At 37.5% G+C, this 20,172-nt stretch overlaps 1 protein-coding gene across 1 annotated transcript in view; it reads right to left on the bottom strand.

The window, feature by feature from the left end:
- Positions 1-644: 644 nt before the first annotated feature.
- Positions 645-20,172, bottom strand: part of LOC139695338 (dual oxidase maturation factor 1-like) — a 47,501-nt gene continuing 27,973 nt past the window's right edge. The window contains exons 7-10 of the mRNA XM_071594047.1: positions 16,452-16,663; positions 13,381-13,497; positions 2,316-2,524; positions 645-806 (exon numbers count right to left, since the gene is read on the bottom strand). Of these exons, the coding sequence (XP_071450148.1) occupies positions 690-806; positions 2,316-2,524; positions 13,381-13,497; positions 16,452-16,663 (655 nt within the window). The 3' untranslated portion in view covers positions 645-689. The remainder of the gene's footprint in view (positions 807-2,315; positions 2,525-13,380; positions 13,498-16,451; positions 16,664-20,172) is intronic.

Consider the following 20,172-nt stretch of genomic DNA (forward strand, 5'->3'; position numbering starts at 1 on the left):
CATGGAATGTATTTAGTTTCGATATTTATATAAAAAAATTGCTTCCTTCAAGGTTCTCTCGTGAATCTCGACGAGGATGGCAACATGTACTGAAACGTTTTGCAATATGGAAAAGCAAAATAATAATGGAGTTCGAGAAGTTAACACTTCCCTACGATATGCTAATATTCTAAAGGAAAAAGGCAAGTGTTTTCATTTTTTCCATCATTGCTCTGGATTTAGGGCATTTTTCGTACTGATTAAGACAACCAAGCTCGGAATAGGTCGATATTTTATGTTAACATCCCGCAAGGAATCATGGATAACATATTTAAAATCCTTTTGAAATGTCTTGCACGCTTTAAGTAAAATGGTTCAACCTGATTATTTAATGAAATCAGATGCCCATTGATTGTAATTGATTTAAAAAGAATTTCATGAAAATTTCGCAGAGTATGACAAGTGCATGACAAGATATTTATAACATCGAATCTAAAATGTAATTTGCGCTCTTGGTATCAATTTTCGTTTTTATAAATATTTCAAATGACATTTATGCTTGAATGAAAATCAGTTTTCCAAAGAATCACAGAGATGAGAGTTTCTTTCCAAAACATTATCATTTCCGATTATTTGGGTAGATATTTTAAACTATGTAGCTCATTTTCCAGATACTTGAACGGAAGTTATTGCTTTGAGTGAAATATGTTCTAGTGGTCCTTCTGCACACTAAGATAGAACGGGACATTTGTTGGTGCCACTGGTGCTGGAGTCCGAATGAGACCTTTTTGAGCCCGTCGAACTGTAGTCCCTCTCTTGAGAAGAAGCTGGAACGAAACATTAAATAGTCGTTAAAAATAATTTATCTCCTCGGTGTCATTTTAATGCTGGAAATTTAACCTTGGAATCTTTTGAAAAGTCGAATTTATCAATAAAATAAATAAATACCTGTTGAGCAAGCCCAGAATAGATTTCAAAGCGAAAAGCTAAGGTGGTGACGTGGAAAATACATGGATTTTTTGCTAGAATAGTACTATTTTGAGAAATTATCGGTCACATTTTTGCATTGGCAGAAGATTATGCATTAAGAGGAAACTCAGTTTCATTTTTGGTCATAATTAGTCGAATGTGTAAATGGTTTTCAAAAACTCATTAGGTTCAAAATCATTTTAGGTTATGTCACTATCAACTGCCTTGTGGCTGATACGAATTTCCAATCTTCATACAATTTTCTTCTCTATATTAGACACAATAGACACAAAAGACATCCTATCTCACTCACATAAGATGTCTTTTGACAGAAAACAGATATTCATGAATAAAGAAATAATTTTTGAAAAAACACAAAAGTCGTAACACTTTTTGAACAAACCTCGTACATTGCGTGAACTATCTTTCGTCTGGTTCCTAATCTTTAACCTATCTAGAATTGGTGACTTTACTAGGAGCAATGATCCTTGCTCTCGCCAGCACATCTCTACAGGTAATATAAACGCACAAGTCCTTTCAACACGTCAAGGTTGTAGTTAATGGAAGGAAGGACTAGGGCTTTTTATTAAGGTACAATCATTTTATATGTTAAAATCAGAGAAAGGCTTACTTCTGTTGTCGTGAATATCTTTAACATCGATGAACACTCCTGCAATCCTATTTTTTCTTTCTCTTCTGTTTAGTCTGAAGCCTTTTGAAAGAATCTCCTCGTCTGCAATGTCTTTCGATAACCAGCCATCGGTTCCTATAATTATATCGGATTTGTTGCTTCTCATTACGTATGGAGTGTACGGTAAAATTTGGCTATTATGTTTGTCAAACTTTTCAAATGGAAGTCATCGGCTTCCTCGCGATAAATTAATATGATAAACATTGGGAGGCCTTGAAAGAGGAATGGAAATCAGATATTAATAAAATTAATCATAATTCCTGTTTATAAACCTTAGACCAGATCTCAATAATCAACCAGAATGTTGATTTTAAAAGTAATGTTAGGGTTCACGTCGTAATATCCCCAAAGTGTGAAATTCATGCAATAGGGTAGATTTTCCAGTTTCTTTCTTTGTGCCGCCAGTGGTTTCCCAGGAAGATCTGGTGCCCGAAAAACCACACAGCTTGGATAAAGTTGAAGGTACGGGGAATCGAACCGAGTCCTCCGGTCAATAGCCTAGCACTCTACACAGTGGCCTCCCACGGTCTTCATAAAACTTAAAGTAAATGAGAAAACTTACTTAAAACTTAAACTAATGTAATTTTCTTAGATCCAGAATATCTAGGAATAAATTATTCCTCCGAAATGATGATTTATTTCGCTGTAATGTAAGAATTGAAATTATTGCTCTTACCTGAGTTGGCGGCAGAGGAAGAGGCGTGCTAATTGCATAGCTTGGTGTCATCGCAGTTGGACCCATTTCCTCCAGGTTAATCGAGGTCATTTCTAGGTCTGTACTATCAATTGGTTGCATCTGAATAAGTTCCTCGCGCTTCCTCTGTCGAATGACCTCCTCCCATTGTTTGGCAGCTTTGGTCCTCATCAAGTCCACCTCTTCGGGATCTAAAAGCCATTGCAGAATAAAAACATATAAAAAAACTAGGAATGGGGAGAAATCATGGTACATGATCGTCGTCCGTCAAAAATCAGAATTTGCCTAAATTAGTACATCAGATCGAATCTTACTGTTGAAAGGGAAGTATTTTAATAAAACCTTTCAAGGCATTTAACTATTATAGGTTTCTAAAAAAGCACCATGTTCTGATTTCAGAGAGATCCAAGACTTTTCAGGTTTTGCCAGTTGTAATTTGAATGCCACCCCGTGTCTGGAACCAAATCTTGTTAGCCTGTAGGACTTGAAGCATGGCTAATAATCCACAACCAGCACGGATTAAAGAGGAGTAGATCTTGCGAAACACAATTAGGTCTTTTCATGTTGATTTTTCTGAGCCACTCCAAGATCCGAAAAAAAACACCCGTTATGCTATTAACAAAGGATAGAAATCACGAGAACGTATCGGTTTATTAAAACGAATTATTAATCCATGAAAATTTAAGAACATCGAAATGTTTAGTAACTAAAGTGGTGATCAGATAAAATTTATGAAATTCTGAATGCTTGAAATTAGTTACCGTATCGTACTTATTATAATCTCCAGGCATCTTTTATTTATAGTCCCATACTTATTAGCCAGCGTATTTCCCAGCTGTCAAAACGCCAGGATTGAACTTCTTTTTATGTGACAATCTTACGGCATAAAGGGTGGGTGTAATTCCATATAATACACCTCGCAATGATTATGTAATGCAGGGGTCTCCAAACTCTTCAGCCTGAGGGTCGGATTAACTATCAAACAGTAATTTCGGGGCCAACTACACACTCTAGGTCCAAATAAAAAAGAACCAAAACATAGATGTTGATTTTAATTTTTCATTTAATATTGTTTGTTTCCAAGAGAGATGGAAAGAATATATAGAAGAACTGTATAGTAAAGAACTTAGACCAACAAAGTTAGACAGAAAAGGAAAATGACGTAGAGGAAGATAGCTTAGGTCCAGGCATACTCGACGATGAGATAGAAAGGGTATTAAGGGAGATGAAACTAAATAAGGCCGTGGGGGTGGATAACATTACTGCGGACCTACTGAAATGTTTAGCAAAATGTGGGAGGAAGAGGCTATATGGGCTCATTCGTAGTATATATGAGGAAGGAATCTGGCCGGAAGAACTTGTGAGATCAGTTTTAGTCCCTTCACCAAAAAAGGTAAAGGCTACATCACGTGAGGACTACAGGACAAGAAGTTTGATATCCCACGCAGCTAAAGTTGTTCTCAGGATCATAAACAAAAGGATAGAGAGTAGGGCAAATGATTACTTAGGGGATGACGAGTTTGGGTTTAGGAAGGGGAGGGACACGCGTGATGCCATTGTAGTAATGAGATCACTAATCGAGAGGAATGGAGAATACAATCAGGACGTATTTGCTTGTTCCGTAGATTTCGAAAAGGCGTTTGATAGAGTAAATTGGGAGAAAATAATCAGTATATTGAAGAAATTGGTATAGATTGGAGGGACAGGAGGCTAATCCGCAATCTGTACATGTATCAGACTGCTCAGGTGCGAGTCGGGAACGGGGAGTCCAGATGGGCAGTGTTAGGAAGAGGTGTAAGGCAGGGTTGTCCATTATCACCGTTGCCTTTCAACCTGTATGTATAGGAAATGATTAAAGAGGCATGGGAAGAACTGGAGGTAGGAATGAAAGTGGGCGGAGAATTCGTAGAATCAGTTAGGTTTGCTGACGACCAAGCTTTAGTTTGTCAGTCAGTCAAGGGGTTGCAATCATTGCTGAGTGAATTGGAAATTCAGTGCGACAGGTATGGGATGAGAATCAATATTAATAAAACAAAGGTTTTGCGATTTTCTAGAAAGAAAAAGGCTAAGCTAAACATTAAAATAGGAGGGCAAAAACCAAAGCAGGTAGAACAGTTTACGTATCTCGGAAGTGTTTTGGACCAACACTGTCAAAGTAGTCGGGACGTAACAAGAAGAATTGCATTAGACAAAGAGGCTTTCACAAGGAGGAGGGAGTTGATGAGAGGGACGTTTTGGAAGGATATTAAGAAAAGACTCGTAAAAAATTTGATATGGAACGCAGCTATGTACGGCGCGGAAACGTGGTCATTGAAGCAGGAGGATAGACGTAGATTGGAGGCTTTTGAAATGTGGGTGTGGAGAAGAATGGAGAAGGTGAAATGGACAGAGAAGAAAACAAATGAGGAAGTACCTGGTATGGTGGGCGAGGACAGGGGTTTGTTGGGAGAAATCCTATGGAGGCAGTAAAACTGGATGAAGGGGGTATTGACCGGCAGTGGGATGTTGAAGACTGTAATAGTGGGGAGGATGTTAGGCAAACGAGGAAAGGGAAGGAACAGGATAGGGATGTTGGACGGGATGAAGGGAGGAAGAAAGTACTCAGAGATGAAGAGGGGCCTGATGTAGAGTAGGATGCTGTGTTTCGCTGGGAGTCACAGAATATTTATTTAGTAGCTGTGTCCATCCAAAAACCTACATTAACCGGTAGATTACCTAATAATGATATAACAATTAAGACTAAATGTAAACTCACATCTGGAGGTAAACATGTGAAAAATGTGGTAAGTATGTCTTCAGTGAGTCCTTTTTTGGGGTAAAAATCATTGTAGTACTGAGGGACTCATAAGAAGATCTTTATTGAACAAAGAGCTGAAGTTAATGACAGGTTCTGGCGCGAATACAGACATGAAGAAAATATCAGTCAAAACATCAAGAGGGAGAATAACACTGAATTGTTTGTAGACTTTATCTTTGAGGAAAGTGGATAAGAGTTAATTGAAGGCTTTTGAGGCATGGTTTGGAGAAGAATGAAAGAAGAGTAGGTTGAAAGAACAGGAATAAAAACCAAGGACGTGATGTTGGAGGGAAAGGCGTTTTAATGGAGATTAAGAAAAAAGCAAAAAGTTAGATGAAAGAAATTCTGAGAGGAAATCGGATCCTCCTATTGATGTGATTCTGAACTGCACAATTTATGTTGCGTTTCCTCGTGAATATTGACATTCTCTGTTCCCCATGCCAGAGATCAGGAGGAGAAAAATTTTACTATGAATGACTTTTCACTCAGAACTTAGAGATGACAAAGATCCGCAAGTTCTTTACGCAGAAGTTTTTCGGAAAACCACTAGTACAATTATAGTTTTATGGAAATGTCCAAAATCCATCCCGTATCTAACTATAAAACTAATCACGTATATTTTTATCGCACCGCTGTTTGAATAGTGTCGGATTACAGAAAACACTTTTTAGTCCGTGGAGAGGAACGTCAATTAGTTATAGGAAACGATTCGTCTACATCTACTTAATACCCCGCAAGCCGCCGCAAGGGCTTGTGGCGGGGGGTTTTAGGGCACCACCCATAATTAAGAGAGAAAAAAACCGCATGCAAAATCCAAAAATTTCTACAGTCCATAAATAAAACATTATAGGCATTCATGCAAAAACCCTCATAACCCAGACACATGCAAACACTCAACTAACGACCAACTAACATACACATACACCTACAAATATACCCACATTAATTTTGTTCCGACTTGTGAATTCAATGTTTTCATCATAGAAGATACAGTAAACCTGGTTTCCCGCAGAATAATTTAATATTACGCATATTTCAGCATTGCAAATTTACCTTCAAGTAACACACCGAAACACCTAAGATTCTGTTGTCCACTTGAAACATAACAGCTATGGTTAAGCTGAAAATGACATTCTAAAGTTCAAGTCTGCATTGAAATAATGTTTCTGTGGAAAAACCAAGTGTTTTATATTCTGCAATATTATTTCCTCAGTGTAGGTAACAGATAATATCAGTGAAAATTGTAATTATTTTGAGTTACAAAAAGAGATTTCAGTAGAGTTTAAGTGAACTTTCATTGAAGGAACCACTTGGGTAATGTTATGTAATATTTTTTAATGGAAGTGAATATTCAGCTACCCTGTACTTGCTCATTTAGACCGTCCTGAGGGTCACTGGATGCTACACATATACTTTCCCTGGACCTCGGAGACAAGGATTATTTTTATTTTGAAAGTTATGGCAGCGTCCTGACGTCCCGTGGCCAACTGAAAATGAATGTGCGTTGAAAATTTCCCAGTGCTCAGAAAGTTCGTGTGGGTGGTTTCGAGCGGATCGATAAGGATTCCCGAGTTCAGCCACGTCTTTCTCGAAAATGTGTTTAGAATATTTTGAAATCGCACGCAAAACAGAATTTGAATTAGGAATATTTTTCACTGCAACGAATTCCAAGTGCATGGCACACCATGTAGCCGCACGCGGGCAACTTTTCATATTTCTTGGTGTTCATGTCACTGTCATGGGAAGTGAACGCATAAAACGTGATGTAAGGTGAAAGCGGGATGAAACCATGGAAATAACCGAGAATGGAATGGATAATTTCAGCAAACCGGTCTAGTAATTGCTGCCAGCCTTCAATGAAGATCTTTTACCTTCAAGCTTACTCGTAGTTATGCGATAGTTGCTAGATTTAGTCAGTGACCCTTTGGGGCCATATTTACGTGTAATGTGTGACCAAAAACTCGCGATGATTAACAGTGTGGTCATCAGAAAGTGTTCCTCAACAATTACCGTAGCGATAAGCTTGGAACAACTTATGACAATGATATCCCCAAAAAATCACACCAGCCAGACTTGAGGGCTCTGTTGCCCTTATCTAATGCCATGTTTTTCATAATTGGATAAAGACATGTGGGAAAAAATGATTTTTTCTTTTTTATCTAATTAATCTAGACAAGTGTTTTGCAATTCAAGTAGAAACACCTGATTTTTGCATAGTTGCATTTTTTAACTTCCCTTCACCCGTGAAATTTTTAATATTTTCCTTTTTCCGTTACTCTTGTGGAAGTTAAATTGCGCTAAACACTTTATGAAGTACAGAGTTGGTGGTATGTGTATTACATATTGTATGTGCTTTCCTATCATTACGTGGATATGATTTCAATTAGCTTAATCTGCATAAACATGGAGAATTATTCTCACGCACTTCTAGCACGAGCTATTGGGAATCATTCTGACAATAGACATTGAAATTCTAAGTTGTTATGAAAAGTTTCACGGCATTACTGGAAGAATTAGGATGGAAGCCACTAGTTGACCGAAGATTACAATACAGGTTAAATTTATTGCGTAAATTTGAGGCAGGTTACTTCTCTGAAGATGTTAAAGACATATTACAGGCCCCGATTACTATGGTAGATCAGATCACGACGGTAAAATCAGGGAGATAGATAGCAGAAGGGATGGATTTAAAATATCGTTCCTCGTACCATTATAGATCATTGCATTGCATCATACAGCAATGGCGTAGGAGATTTTTAGAATTGGTAATACTTTTCTATTTTGTCGATGTCCTGTATGTTATTTTTTTCATTAGACCCATCTTTTTAACAGCTCTACCACATGATTTGAGTATGTATCTTTTTTGATGCAAGAGGTCTGCTCAAAAAGTATCGCGAATTTTGAATTTTTGCGAGTTACATACATTTGATTTTCGATTTTTTCGAGGCGTTATATTGGTACTTATACAAAGTTCGGCCATTTTGAATGTTCCGTTATTTTTTGACTGCTGTTTTGCTAGGACGTGTTTAGGCTTGTCTTCGATTTTTGCTTGTTCTAAAAAATAAATCGAAGAATCTGCATCAAATTATATGTGAAAAACGAAATTAAGTGCGCGGACGTATTCCGAACGTTGACCGTGGAGTATGGAGAAGCTACTTTGGACCGAAGCAACGTTTATCGGTGATACAAAATGTTCTCAGAGGGCCGAGAAGATGTGAAGGACGAAGAGCGTGCCGGACGCCCGAGCACGCCAACGACGGACGAAAACATTGATAAAGTGAAGAAAATAGTGTTGGCCAATCGTCGAATCACCATTAGAGAAGTTGCTGAGGACCTGAAAATATCGATTGGCATTCGATTTTTACCAATGATTTAGGCATGACACGGGTCGCCGTCGCCGCGAAATTCGTACCAATTTTTCTCAATTTCGACCAAAGACAGCTACTCATTAATATTACTAATGAAGTGTTGGACTCTGTCCACGAAGACCAAAATTTGCTCCAGCATAACTGATGACGAATCATGGGTTTATGGTTATGACGTGGAAACTAACGCTCAATCACCCCAGTGGAAGCAAGAGCCAAGACCGAAAAAAGCGCGCCAAGTTCGGTCGAATGTGAAAGTTTTGCTTACAGTTTTCTTCGATTGCAGGGGCGTGGTGAATCATGAGTTATTGCCACAGGGTGGAATGGCAAATGAGGAATATTACCTGCAAGTTATGCGCAATTTGCGCGAAGCAATCCCAGGGTGACAAACGCCCGAATTTATGGAAGAACAAGAATTGGCTTTTGCACCATGACAACGCCCCTGCTCAGACATCGTTACTTGTGCGCGAATTTTTGGCCAAAAACAACCCACTAATGGTGCCGCAGCCACCGTATTCCCCAGATCTGACCTTTAGTGACTTTTTCTTGTTCCCGAAACTGAAGAGGCCCATGAAAGGACGACGCTACAGTACGATAGACGAGATAAAGACTGCATCGAAGGAGGAGCTGCGCAAGATCACACGAAATGATTTTTTGTATAATATCTAATGGGGATTACTTTGAAGGGGACAAAGTAGCTATTCATGAATAAATAAATATTTTTCGAAAAAACACAAAAGTCGTGATACTTTTTGAACAGACCTCGTATAGTTGCATGTTAGTTCACTTTTCATGTGATTAATTTTTATGGAGTGAATGAGGAACTAATATTTGTGTAGAAGTGTCATGATTGGGACTGTGCATGCAGGTCTGGTGACCTAACACCCGCCGCAACACGCCCTTTGCACGGCTTGTGGCGTATTATGTAAATGTAGATGAAATGCACCTTGCCGAAAATGATAGTTAAGTTAAGACTCTCTTCATACCTAGCGTTGAAAGGTTCATTTTTGTTTAAATGCGATATCATAAATACTTTTTATAAAAATAATTGTTTCTTATCTGTTCGGAGACTTCTGAAAGTGGAGCTAAACTATGTTGACTGGAAATCACATTTCACCTCAAAGGTCCATTTTAAGGTATAAAATAAGTCAGTAAATTTGAGGATATCTAACCTGATTGGAGGTTAATTCAAACATTATATATTGAATTTATATGCTATGAATTTATATGTTGATAAATTATGATATCCTTAAAATACTCGTCGAATATATTAATATCTGTGAGTGTTTTATGGTTTGTTTACCTTTTATGGGTTGAAAGGCATCAGCAAATGAATGTATTCAGTTAAAATCAAGGTGATGTTTGAGGAATAACTTATGACCTCTCTTCCTTAAGGTGCGTTTAAACATTGTCTATCATTATTGATTACTTGTGAGAAAATCAACATTGGACTTCATCTTCTTATATGACATCTACAAAGATTAAAAAACCCAAATATTTACTCAAGCTCTTATGGCATGCATGAAACCAGTAAGTTTCACAAAGCCCATACTCTGATAAATTTACGGTGACATGAGTGTCAGCGAGTATACCATAGGGGAATATTAATAAACAGGGAATGGAAAAGAGGGACAACAAAACGAGTCAATAGTTCTTCACCTGATCCCTTATAAATGAGGAAGAATAATATTACCTACCCAGGGTTTATTTCAATACACACCATCGATGATCCCTGGTAAATTTTCAACAGTAGTTTACGAAGTAACATTATTGAATTCGGATTGACGATTATTAGCGAGACTCTTAACACTGCATACTGAAACGGGATCCTGAAAATTATGAGAAGAAAAACTCGCATCATTTGAAGCTTTTTTACAAACAATTCATGAAGAGATATACACATTGCCATGTTTTATCGATACTTTCCTCATTTAACTTCACCCCTGAATGGCAGAGAACAACCACGGGCGGAGTAATTGGTTCGTTTGAGGCAGTGGAACAATTATTGGTAGCGTGAATGTTACAATTGTGAGTTCCAAATGGACTTTAAGCTTTAATATAAATTATAGGGATACGAGTTAGGAGCAGAGTGAAAAACCAGTTGTTTGTTGATAGTAAATATTACTCTGAGGAGTTCAACATTGACTTCCATTCTAACCAAACAGGTACGAATTGATATGAAATTAGCGTCATGCAAAGGAAATGTAAACATCTCTTATTGCACATCAACTCATGGCAAGGGCAAAGATGACGCATTATGTTGTAAATATATATTGAGTTGCTGAATAAGCCTTAGCAATAATTTTTTAACTCCGATTGGGAAAATAAAAGATATTACATACGGCACATACTGCCCTGTTCTTGCCCATTTATTCCGCTACTGTCACATCCATTTATTGTTTTATTCTTGATCCACTGTCCCTGGGACTTTAGCTATAATGTTTTCGACCTAAACCATTATTAGAATATTTTTGATTGCGCGGTAGTATAAACTTTTAATCACAAGTACTACATTCGTGATGGAGAATTTAATTCTTGCAATCGCTTGTTGTGACACCTGGTTGACCCTTCATTGGGACCAGTCAGACACTCCTGCAACTAAGTGTTGGAAATAAATAAAGAATACTCACGTACCATTTGAAAACTCGGTTTTCTAAGCATAAATTATCCGGCATACCATAAGAAAATCGTAAGTAATCATTTCAATACGTGGAATCAGTTGCAATTTTTAAAGTGCTATCTTTGTTGTAATATATCAATTTGTTAATATTAATTTAGATCAAATGTCCTAAACATATTTTTCCTATATTCACGATATTTCACGGTGAAGTAAATTTTGCAACGTTGATAGAATATAAAATGTATTGATTGAAATGCTATTTTTTAGAGCAATAAGAAAGAAACTACGGCCAATATAAACTTGGCAATAAATAGAACCATTGGATGATATAAATTTTACAAATTTTCTTTTCTTAGTTGTTTAAGTTCTTTTTTTTCACTCTTAGCACACTAAGCAGTTTTGAGATATTTTTCCCTTTAGAGAGTTTTTCGTCCCTCATCCATCCATTTCCTCGAAGCCTCCTTTCTAAATATTTAAATTAGATGAATGATCTAAGATTCAGCCTCCAAAAAATGTGTTCTCAAATGGCTTACAATACTTCAGGTCCCCGAGAACAATTTTTCACAAGATGAAATTCCCCTAAAAGAACTATGTTATATGAAAACTACCGCTTATACGATCCGCGAATGAAGGAAATGTTAATAAGGGGAAACACCTATTGGGCGTCCTTCTGCTTTAATGCGCTGTCCCAGGCCCCAGTATGCGCCAGCGTGAGTTTTTGTTTGAATGATTTCTCTCATAAAGATGATGGTCTCTCTCTGCGAGTTTTTCACACATCCATTCTTTTTTCATTTCCTTGTTATTAATATTGTTATTTTAGCAGTCTCACACTTAATGTAGGTTTTGAATAAGAACTAGCCACCTCTATACTCAATAACCCATTGTCCCTCTATAGTACCCCGCTCCATTTACTCACTCATGTTTTTCTCTTAATTCAGCTGATACTAATTTATTGCCGTTTCTCTTCATACATCGTAATTCAGTTTTCTAAACTGTCTTCTCTATAATATCTTTTTGAATCCCATGCTTCACTTGATTATTTCTAAATTATGGTCCGAGTCGTCTTCCGCTCCTGCGAGCTTTATTAGCTTTATTCCTAAATCTAACCATAATATAGTCTAACATCTCCTGATGACTCGGGCATTTTCCACATATACTTGCGCCTTCTGTGGTGACTACACCAAGTGTTCGTAGATCAACCCGTCACCTGCGGAACTCGATTGCTTTTTCCCCGCGGTCATTTCCGCTTCTTCATCCATAGTAAATTCTTCCTTTGTATAATGCTATTTTCTATTCTCCCATCGCTGTTAATTGTTTCCCTCCATCCATTAACACACGCAATTATATCCTCTAACTGATCGTAAACCTTATCAACTTCTTTATGATTGCTTAGTGACATGTATGTATACTCGAATAGTTACCTGGTTAGTTGGTTCCGCTTTTACTTCTACAAAAAATAATCTCCCTGACAGTACGAAAAATGCGAGTAATACTACATCAGTCCCTTGCTCTAGCTTTATACCCCTTCTTTCTATCTTTTTGTTCAATATTATTGCCACCCCTCATCTGGCTCTCATTCCCTCCGCCGTATGTTACTATTCCATGAATATCACTCCAGTACTCCCCACTATCCTTTCATCCCATCTCACAGCCCTAGCAGCTCTGTACTTCTTCTCTCCATCTCTCACTTTATAATTTCTAATTTTTTTGTTCTTAACATCGTGCTAAAATTCCATATTCCTATTCTTAGTCTGCCTTATTCGGTCCTCTTCTTTATCTTCTGTGTTCCCGGTATCCCTTTTCCTTTCCAAGAAGAAGCCCGTGAGATGAGGACTGCGGCAGCCTTACTTTTCCCGCCGCCAGACACGGCTCAAAGCAATTAGGCCGAGTTTTGTAGTACCAGGACTCATACTTGGCTATATATTCAGCATATTAACATGGGATAATTTATGTGGTTTCCCGATGCCTTTCTTAATAGTTTTTTAAAAGTTATCATTAATTTAAAATTTAACCATCCTTCGATCTATCTGGTATGTGTGACCATACCAGGAGCAAATATCATTGCTCCCACCAACCCAGCTCTATGGACCTTCAGATTGTACTAGTCCTTTCACCACGCCTAGGTTTTAATGCATGGAGAGTGAATTTCTTTAAATACTCTGCCACCGACCTTTCCGATGGTTGGCTGGACAGTTCCCACTGCGCTGTGAAGGGTGTCCCGAATCTTTGTTAAAATAAATATTTCACGCACCGTGGTTCACTTACCTAGATGGCACTCCTCGTACTCGGAGAGAGGATCGTGGCTGAAGAAGACGGTGGTCTCGTCTGGGAAGCGAAGATCGCACAAAATCACTACCACGCCTAAAACTATGCAGAGGCAACCTGAAAGTAGCAAATAAAGAGTTATGTCGATCCCTTTAAGGGTTCTTTCACTGAATTTAAGGTGTTTTTCGAAAGATGATTAAATTATAACGCTTTCCGCGAATGGGTCGCAAATTTTGCTTCGGGATTCCATGGATGAAGACGGAATTACGTCAGATGAGGAATCGTAGAACTGGAAACGAAGATTAAAAAGCAGATTCAAGGAAATTTAATGTGTTTATATGTTTGCATTATGAATTTATCCTGCACGGTAGAATTTATTGATCCCGATTGAGCGCTTCTCTCAAAATGTATATTTTTAATCCACGAGTAAAATTTAATTTTTAAATGATTTATTTTTATGAATATAAATTTGAATACATCCTGAAGATTAAATTTTCACTTCGCATCCGATGGCAAAGTATAGCTTACTACGTTTAACTAAAGTACATACAGCTTTCGTTAGCATGGTGTCTAGGAGAAACGAATTTTCTTGTCTCTATAGCGACAATCCGTGTTTACAAAATTTTGCCGTGAATAGTTTGCTTCTTTTTCCTGTCGGAGGCTTAACTTTTGTTCAACGTAGGGAGGATTTCACGCCATAATTCCTTTCTATTGAGTATTTGGTGTTCTGATACATTTTAGACGCGTTCGTTTTCATAATTTTCCACTCCTTCCGGTTCGGAGAGGAGAGACGGCTAAAAGCGCGGCAGCGAACTGAGAGCAACCGCTCCCAGAAAGCCCTCCATCGGCAGAGCTGTCAACTGCACAGCGTCAAACATTTCTCGAAAGGGTTTTGTTGGGTAAATAAAAGGCGGCAATTTTTGGGGTTGATTGAAAATTCAATGTTATTAACAGAGTTATTCAAAACATTTCGGCTTCGTAAACATGTCCGTATCTATATTTAGCATTTGAAAGTGTTTTATTGAAGTGATTTTCAAGATCCATCACTGTAACCATGACATCCGGTTTATCCTCAAGTATATTCAAGTTTTATCAGAGACATAAAACCCTTTGTGCCCAAGCAGCATCTAAATTCCTAAAAAAACCCAAATACAATAGTTTGATTTTTCTCTTGGAATGAGATGTTGCCAAATCATGATTCTTGGATTGATTTTTTTTTTGCTTGCCGCTTAGTGCTTGCGATATTAGATGTTTTCATCCGCAGTTTATACGCAAAATTTTTTCATCATACTGCTGAGAAATGAATAGAGACTTGACTCCTCATAGGATAAATGAAAAGTCGAAAAAGTTTATTAGCTTTGTTTTAATCTGCCTGAAACATTTCTTAAATTTTTCAACTTCACTCGTTTTTTTCGAGCAAAAATTGGCGATAGTTAGTTAATCTTAATTAAAAGGTATTTTCCCATGAAAATAAAATTCTGTGGCGGATGTTTCAGCCTTGCCAGCTTTCGCAGAGAATCAGGGATTGGTACGAAAATTATTTATGAACCTTTTAACAGCAAAAAGCTTTGAATGAATATAATTGAAAAAAGCATTATCCTTGAGCGTAAAGGATCACCCAATTCTTTCGGTAGGTAATGCCAAAACTGACCTAACTCCACGATTATAGACATTTTGAATAGAGTATTCGAAAAAAAAGTTGTTGCATTGTAGGATATTCGAAATTTGTTTGCTTGGGTGCAATGAACTCTGGTTAAAGCATCAAATTGAATTAATTAATTTTTATCAAATAAATTCCGTCTAAAGCAGTACCTTGCATGATTTACTTGAAAATTTGAATGTTAGCCTATTGTAACCTTAGGATGGGGTTCGATACTATTTTTTCCCAATTGTTGAAAGATGCTGTGAGAAATTTTAACAATAAATACCTATTCATCCCGCTGGCACTCAGTTATGATAGCACAAATGTTTCCTGCAAACTCTCCTCAAAGTTTTTCTTGCGATCAAAATTTTTTTTTCATAATATCTCTGTTTCTGATATGCCTTGTAGAGAAATTTCTATCGATGATACGTTTGGAAACTTTGGGCAACTTTGGTTAATTTAAATGATCGAAGGACAAGGAAGTTAAATTCAACTGATATATTCCGGAAAGGGTTCATCAATTTTTGTTTAAATCCACAGTAAATAAATATATGAATGCCAGTATGATTGTTGCCTAAGTTCACGGCACGGCAAGAAATAATTTAATTTCATCATTATTTTATCAAACATAAATCTATACAGCGGAAGAAGGAAAAATGGTAACTATATCAACCAAATGAGTGTCATGTAATTAATTTCAGTGGAGATAACATAGTTGAGAAAAGGAGATGAAGATTTATGTTCTCAAATCCTTGCCACAAAATTAACTGCGGGCAAATACAAAAAGACATTTTATCAGGAATTGAAATTATTCCCTTTTTATAAAAATAAGAGTAAGCACACAAATAAGTACTTTTGGTCACATTTGTTCCAAAAAATAGTTTTTTTTTCTCTGATTCCTCCCAAGTTCAAATTCTGCTCTTTATAGTTCATTCCAGTTTAAATAAAAGCTATAAATCGGGGGATAAAAGCAGAAGTTCCAAAAGAAGTGACCCGCTTCAATTTTGGCTGTGTGGAAACAGACCATTAAACTCTTTAGCTAGTGACCATTATAAAAATAATGGAGCATAAGGCGGAAAAGAGTGAGTAGCCACACTAAACGCAGACCTTCCCGTTCATTGGTCGTTTGGCGCAGAGGTGGTGACATTCTCCGTAAAAAGTAGTCCGGGAAATCAAGGTCCCCACATAAATATTCATTTTGCTTCTTTTGCTCATAAGATGTTTTGCATGCGATACGCGGGACACTTGGTATTATTTTCTCATTTCAAGCCTTCCATTTGACAATAAACCCACGGAGGTCACAGAAAATATTTAATTGTCATTTAGTTTTAGGTAAAAGAAAATTCAAAATAATTATTTATTCCTTTGCTTTCAAATTTTGTCGAATAATAATAATAATCTTATCGAGTTTAGGAACAACATTCCTTACCGGAGAATATGGTTTTCCAGAAATCTACTCCATAGAATGTCACCAGGTCTCCTGTATTGTACGGGACTTCCAGAGGTATAGGATTCTTCACTGAAACCCAGATTAAGCAAGCCAATAGCTGCAGCAAACCAGTGATAACTGCCCATAGCGCGCCGTAGCGAACCACCGTGAGGAATAGAAGGTTTGACATTATCCATGAAGGAACAGCCGCCCTGAAATGAGAACATGTAAAATACGTTATTCATTAATGTTCACCCACGGCGCTTATGAAGGAGTGGAATGAGTTATAAATTATTCATGAGTTATAAGTTATACATTTTTAAGAAAGCTTTCAAAACTCTGCTTTGGGTGATGAGAAACCTCAAAGGGAGCGTTAGAAAAACTAAGGAAAAGGCGTTTAAGAACCTGTTAAGACCAGTTTTAGAGTACTCATCACTTATATGGGACCCGTATTAAGATGGATGTATTACAAAACTGGAGAAGGTACAAAGAAAGGCTGCCAGATATATACTGGGGAAGCATAGGAGGATGGAGAGTTTGACTGAAATGTTAAAAACGCTGGGTTGGTAACCTTCACAAAATACGAGAGTGGTCCCAGAAGTACCCAGCCTGATCTAGAGATGGCGGTATTGTTTGAGAAATATCACTGTAATAGAAAGTACACAATCTATAAAGTATATATTTTAAGTTTAAAGACGCTATGTTGTTAAGTATTTGTTTGGTAGCCATCAATAGTGAACGATTTCAGCGAATTTGTGAAAATGGAGAAAATTGGTCATCGTCATGTGATAAAATACTTTTATTTGAAAGGCTTCAGCCCAACCAATAGAAACTGGATTCTACTCTGGGTGAGTCTGTTCCTTCGTTCACAACAGCAGAATATTGGGTAGCAGAGTTTAAACGAGGCCGCACGAGCTGTCAAGACGAGCATCGCATTAGTCGGCCAAATGAAGTGACGACTCCAGAAACGGTGAAGAAAATCCACTAAGTGATACTGGATGATCATCAATAGAAAGTGCGCGAGCTAGCAGACAAAGTAGTTATTCCAAAAAGTGCTATTCATCGCATATTAACTGAAAATTTGGACATGAGAAAGCTGCGTGCAAGATGAGTGCCGCGTTTGATCACACTCGAGCTTCGTGAAGATTTTTCTATTGAGTGCTTAGCAAAGTTTCACAGCAACAAAGCAGAATTTTTGCGCCGTTTCATAACCATGAATGAAACATGGGTCTATTACTTCACACCTGAGACAAAAGAACAATAGATTCAAATGGGAGAACCAACTCCAAAGAAGGCGAAGACTGTTCCATCTGCAGGCAAGGTCATGGCGTCGGTTTTTTGGGATGGGCGTGGGATAATTTTCATTGACTATCTTGAGATAGGAAAAAATATTAACGGCGAGTATTATGCGAACTTATTGCAACGTTTGAGCAAAGCAATCAAGCAAAAACGTCCGCATTTGGCTAAGAAGAAATTGTTGTTTCATCAAGACAGTGCACCAGCTCACAAATCCGTTATTGAAATGGCCGAAATTCATGAATTAAAGTTTGAATTACTACCTCATGCACCCTATTCGCCAGATTTAGCCCCCTCGGATTATTTCCTGTTCGCAAACTTGAAAAAATGGCTCGGCGGTCATAGATTTTCCAACTGTGAAGAAGTGATGTCGGCAAGGGTATCGAACTTATTGAACATCGCTGGGAAAAGTGTATAGAGCTGGATGGAGATTACGTTGAAAAATAAAAACATTATTTCCAAAATTTATGTTTTCTTTGTTGGATCGGGTACTTCTGGGATTACCCTAATAGAACAACGATATGCAGACTTTGTGGAATGTTCCGTAGTTTGAAGGGAGAGAAAACTTGGGCAGAACTAACGAAAGAAGCGGAAAATCTAAATTTTATGGGAAGGAATTATCACAAATTCACGGTAAAATGCCGGGCACAAAGAACAAATGAAAAAAATTAATTTATTGATAAAACAATTGTTGATTGGATCATTTTACCTACAAAACTATTTAAGCCCTTTCCTAACAGGGTAAATAGTTTTAAGAAAAGATGTATACAATTTGTAAAATAATTTGATTGATGTGTTCTGTAAAATTGTATGTAACAGCTTAGTTTTGATTGGAAAACTGATGTAAATGAGATGGGGATTTTCTTTTTTTGTTGTGTTAGAGATTGGTGTTTGGAAGTTTCCTTCAAGGATATTGTTTTTTCTGATTGATTTTATTTATTATCTTTTGTGATATTGATTGGATTTGAGATGCTGTATTATTTTTCCAAGGCAACTTTGATTTTAATACTTGGAACTTGCGTGCCACCTGACATAGTCTAATTGCACATGTGCGTTTAAGTAATAGCAAAAAAATCGGACTTTTTTGGCCTCTGACCATCATTCCAATTTATCTAAAACATTATTTGAACTATTTGGATGTCTGAGATTACTCAGTTGCGGGTGGGGGACGGAGAGTCCGGATGGGCAGTGTTAGGAAGAGGTGTAAGGCAGTGTTGCCCATTATCACCGTTACTGTTCAACCTGTATGCAGAGGAAAAGATCATAGAGGCATGGGAAGAACTCGAGGTAGGAATGAAAGTGGGCGGGGAATTCATTCGTAAAATCAGTTAGGTTTGCTGATGACCAAGCTTTAGTTTGTCAGTCAGCCAAGGGGTTGCAAGCATTGCTGAGTGAATTGGAAATTCAGTGCGGCAGATATGGGATGATTTTCAATATTAATAATACAAAGGTTATGCGATTTTCCAGAAAGTAAAAGGCTTAGCTAAACATTAAAATAGGCGGGAAAAAACTAGAGCAGGTAGAACAGTTTACGTATCTCGGAAGTGTTTTGGACCAACAAGGTCAAAGTAGTAGGGACGTAAGAAGAAGAATTGTGCTAGGCAGAGGCTTTGACAAGGAGGGAGTTGATGACAGGGACGTTGAGTAAGGATATTAAGAAAAGACTAGTGAAAACTTTGATATGGAGCGTAGCTATGTACGGCGCGGAAACGTGGTCATTGAAGCAGGAGGATAGACGTAGATTGGAGGCTTTTGAAATGTGGATGTGAAGAAGAATGGAGAAGGTGAAATGGGCCGAAAAGAAAACAAACGAGGAAGTGCTTGGCATGTTAGGTGAGGAGTGGGGTTATTGGAGAAATCATTAGGAGACAGGAGAAATAGATGAAGGGCATATTGGCCGGCTGTGGGATGTTGAAGATAGCGATAGAAGGGAGATGTTAGGCAACGAGGAATGGGAAGGAATAGGATAAGGACGCTGGACGGGATGAAGAGAGGAAGGAAATACACAGAGATGAAGAAGGACCTGTTGTAGGGTAGAATATTGAGTTGTGTGTTTTTTGGAGAAAAAAATATTTTTTTATGGGTTGTGTTCATCCAAAACCTACCTTAACTGGCAGATTACCTAATAATAATAATTTATGAGAAACGTTTTTTTGAAGTTCTATTAAAATGAAATTAGGAATTAATGAATAGAAAATTGAATTTATCGATTGTTGGGCACCAAATTCATGCTCAAGTAGTGTCTTTAAACAATGCTGGATAAGTGAACATATGAATCATTACTGGATGCTGGCTATTACTAAATAAATGTAGGAAAAAAATAAATACTTAAATTCTGTAATATCATCAGACGCCAGGTTTCGGAGTGTTCAGTGAGCTATGCGTTCTTTTATCACAAAAATGGTGTCAGTGGCCTTTTGTGTGG

Source organism: Hetaerina americana, unplaced genomic scaffold (genome assembly GCF_022747635.1).
Source record: "Hetaerina americana unplaced genomic scaffold, ioHetAmer1.1.p SCAF_6, whole genome shotgun sequence".
Lineage (NCBI taxonomy): Eukaryota > Metazoa > Arthropoda > Insecta > Odonata > Calopterygidae > Hetaerina > Hetaerina americana.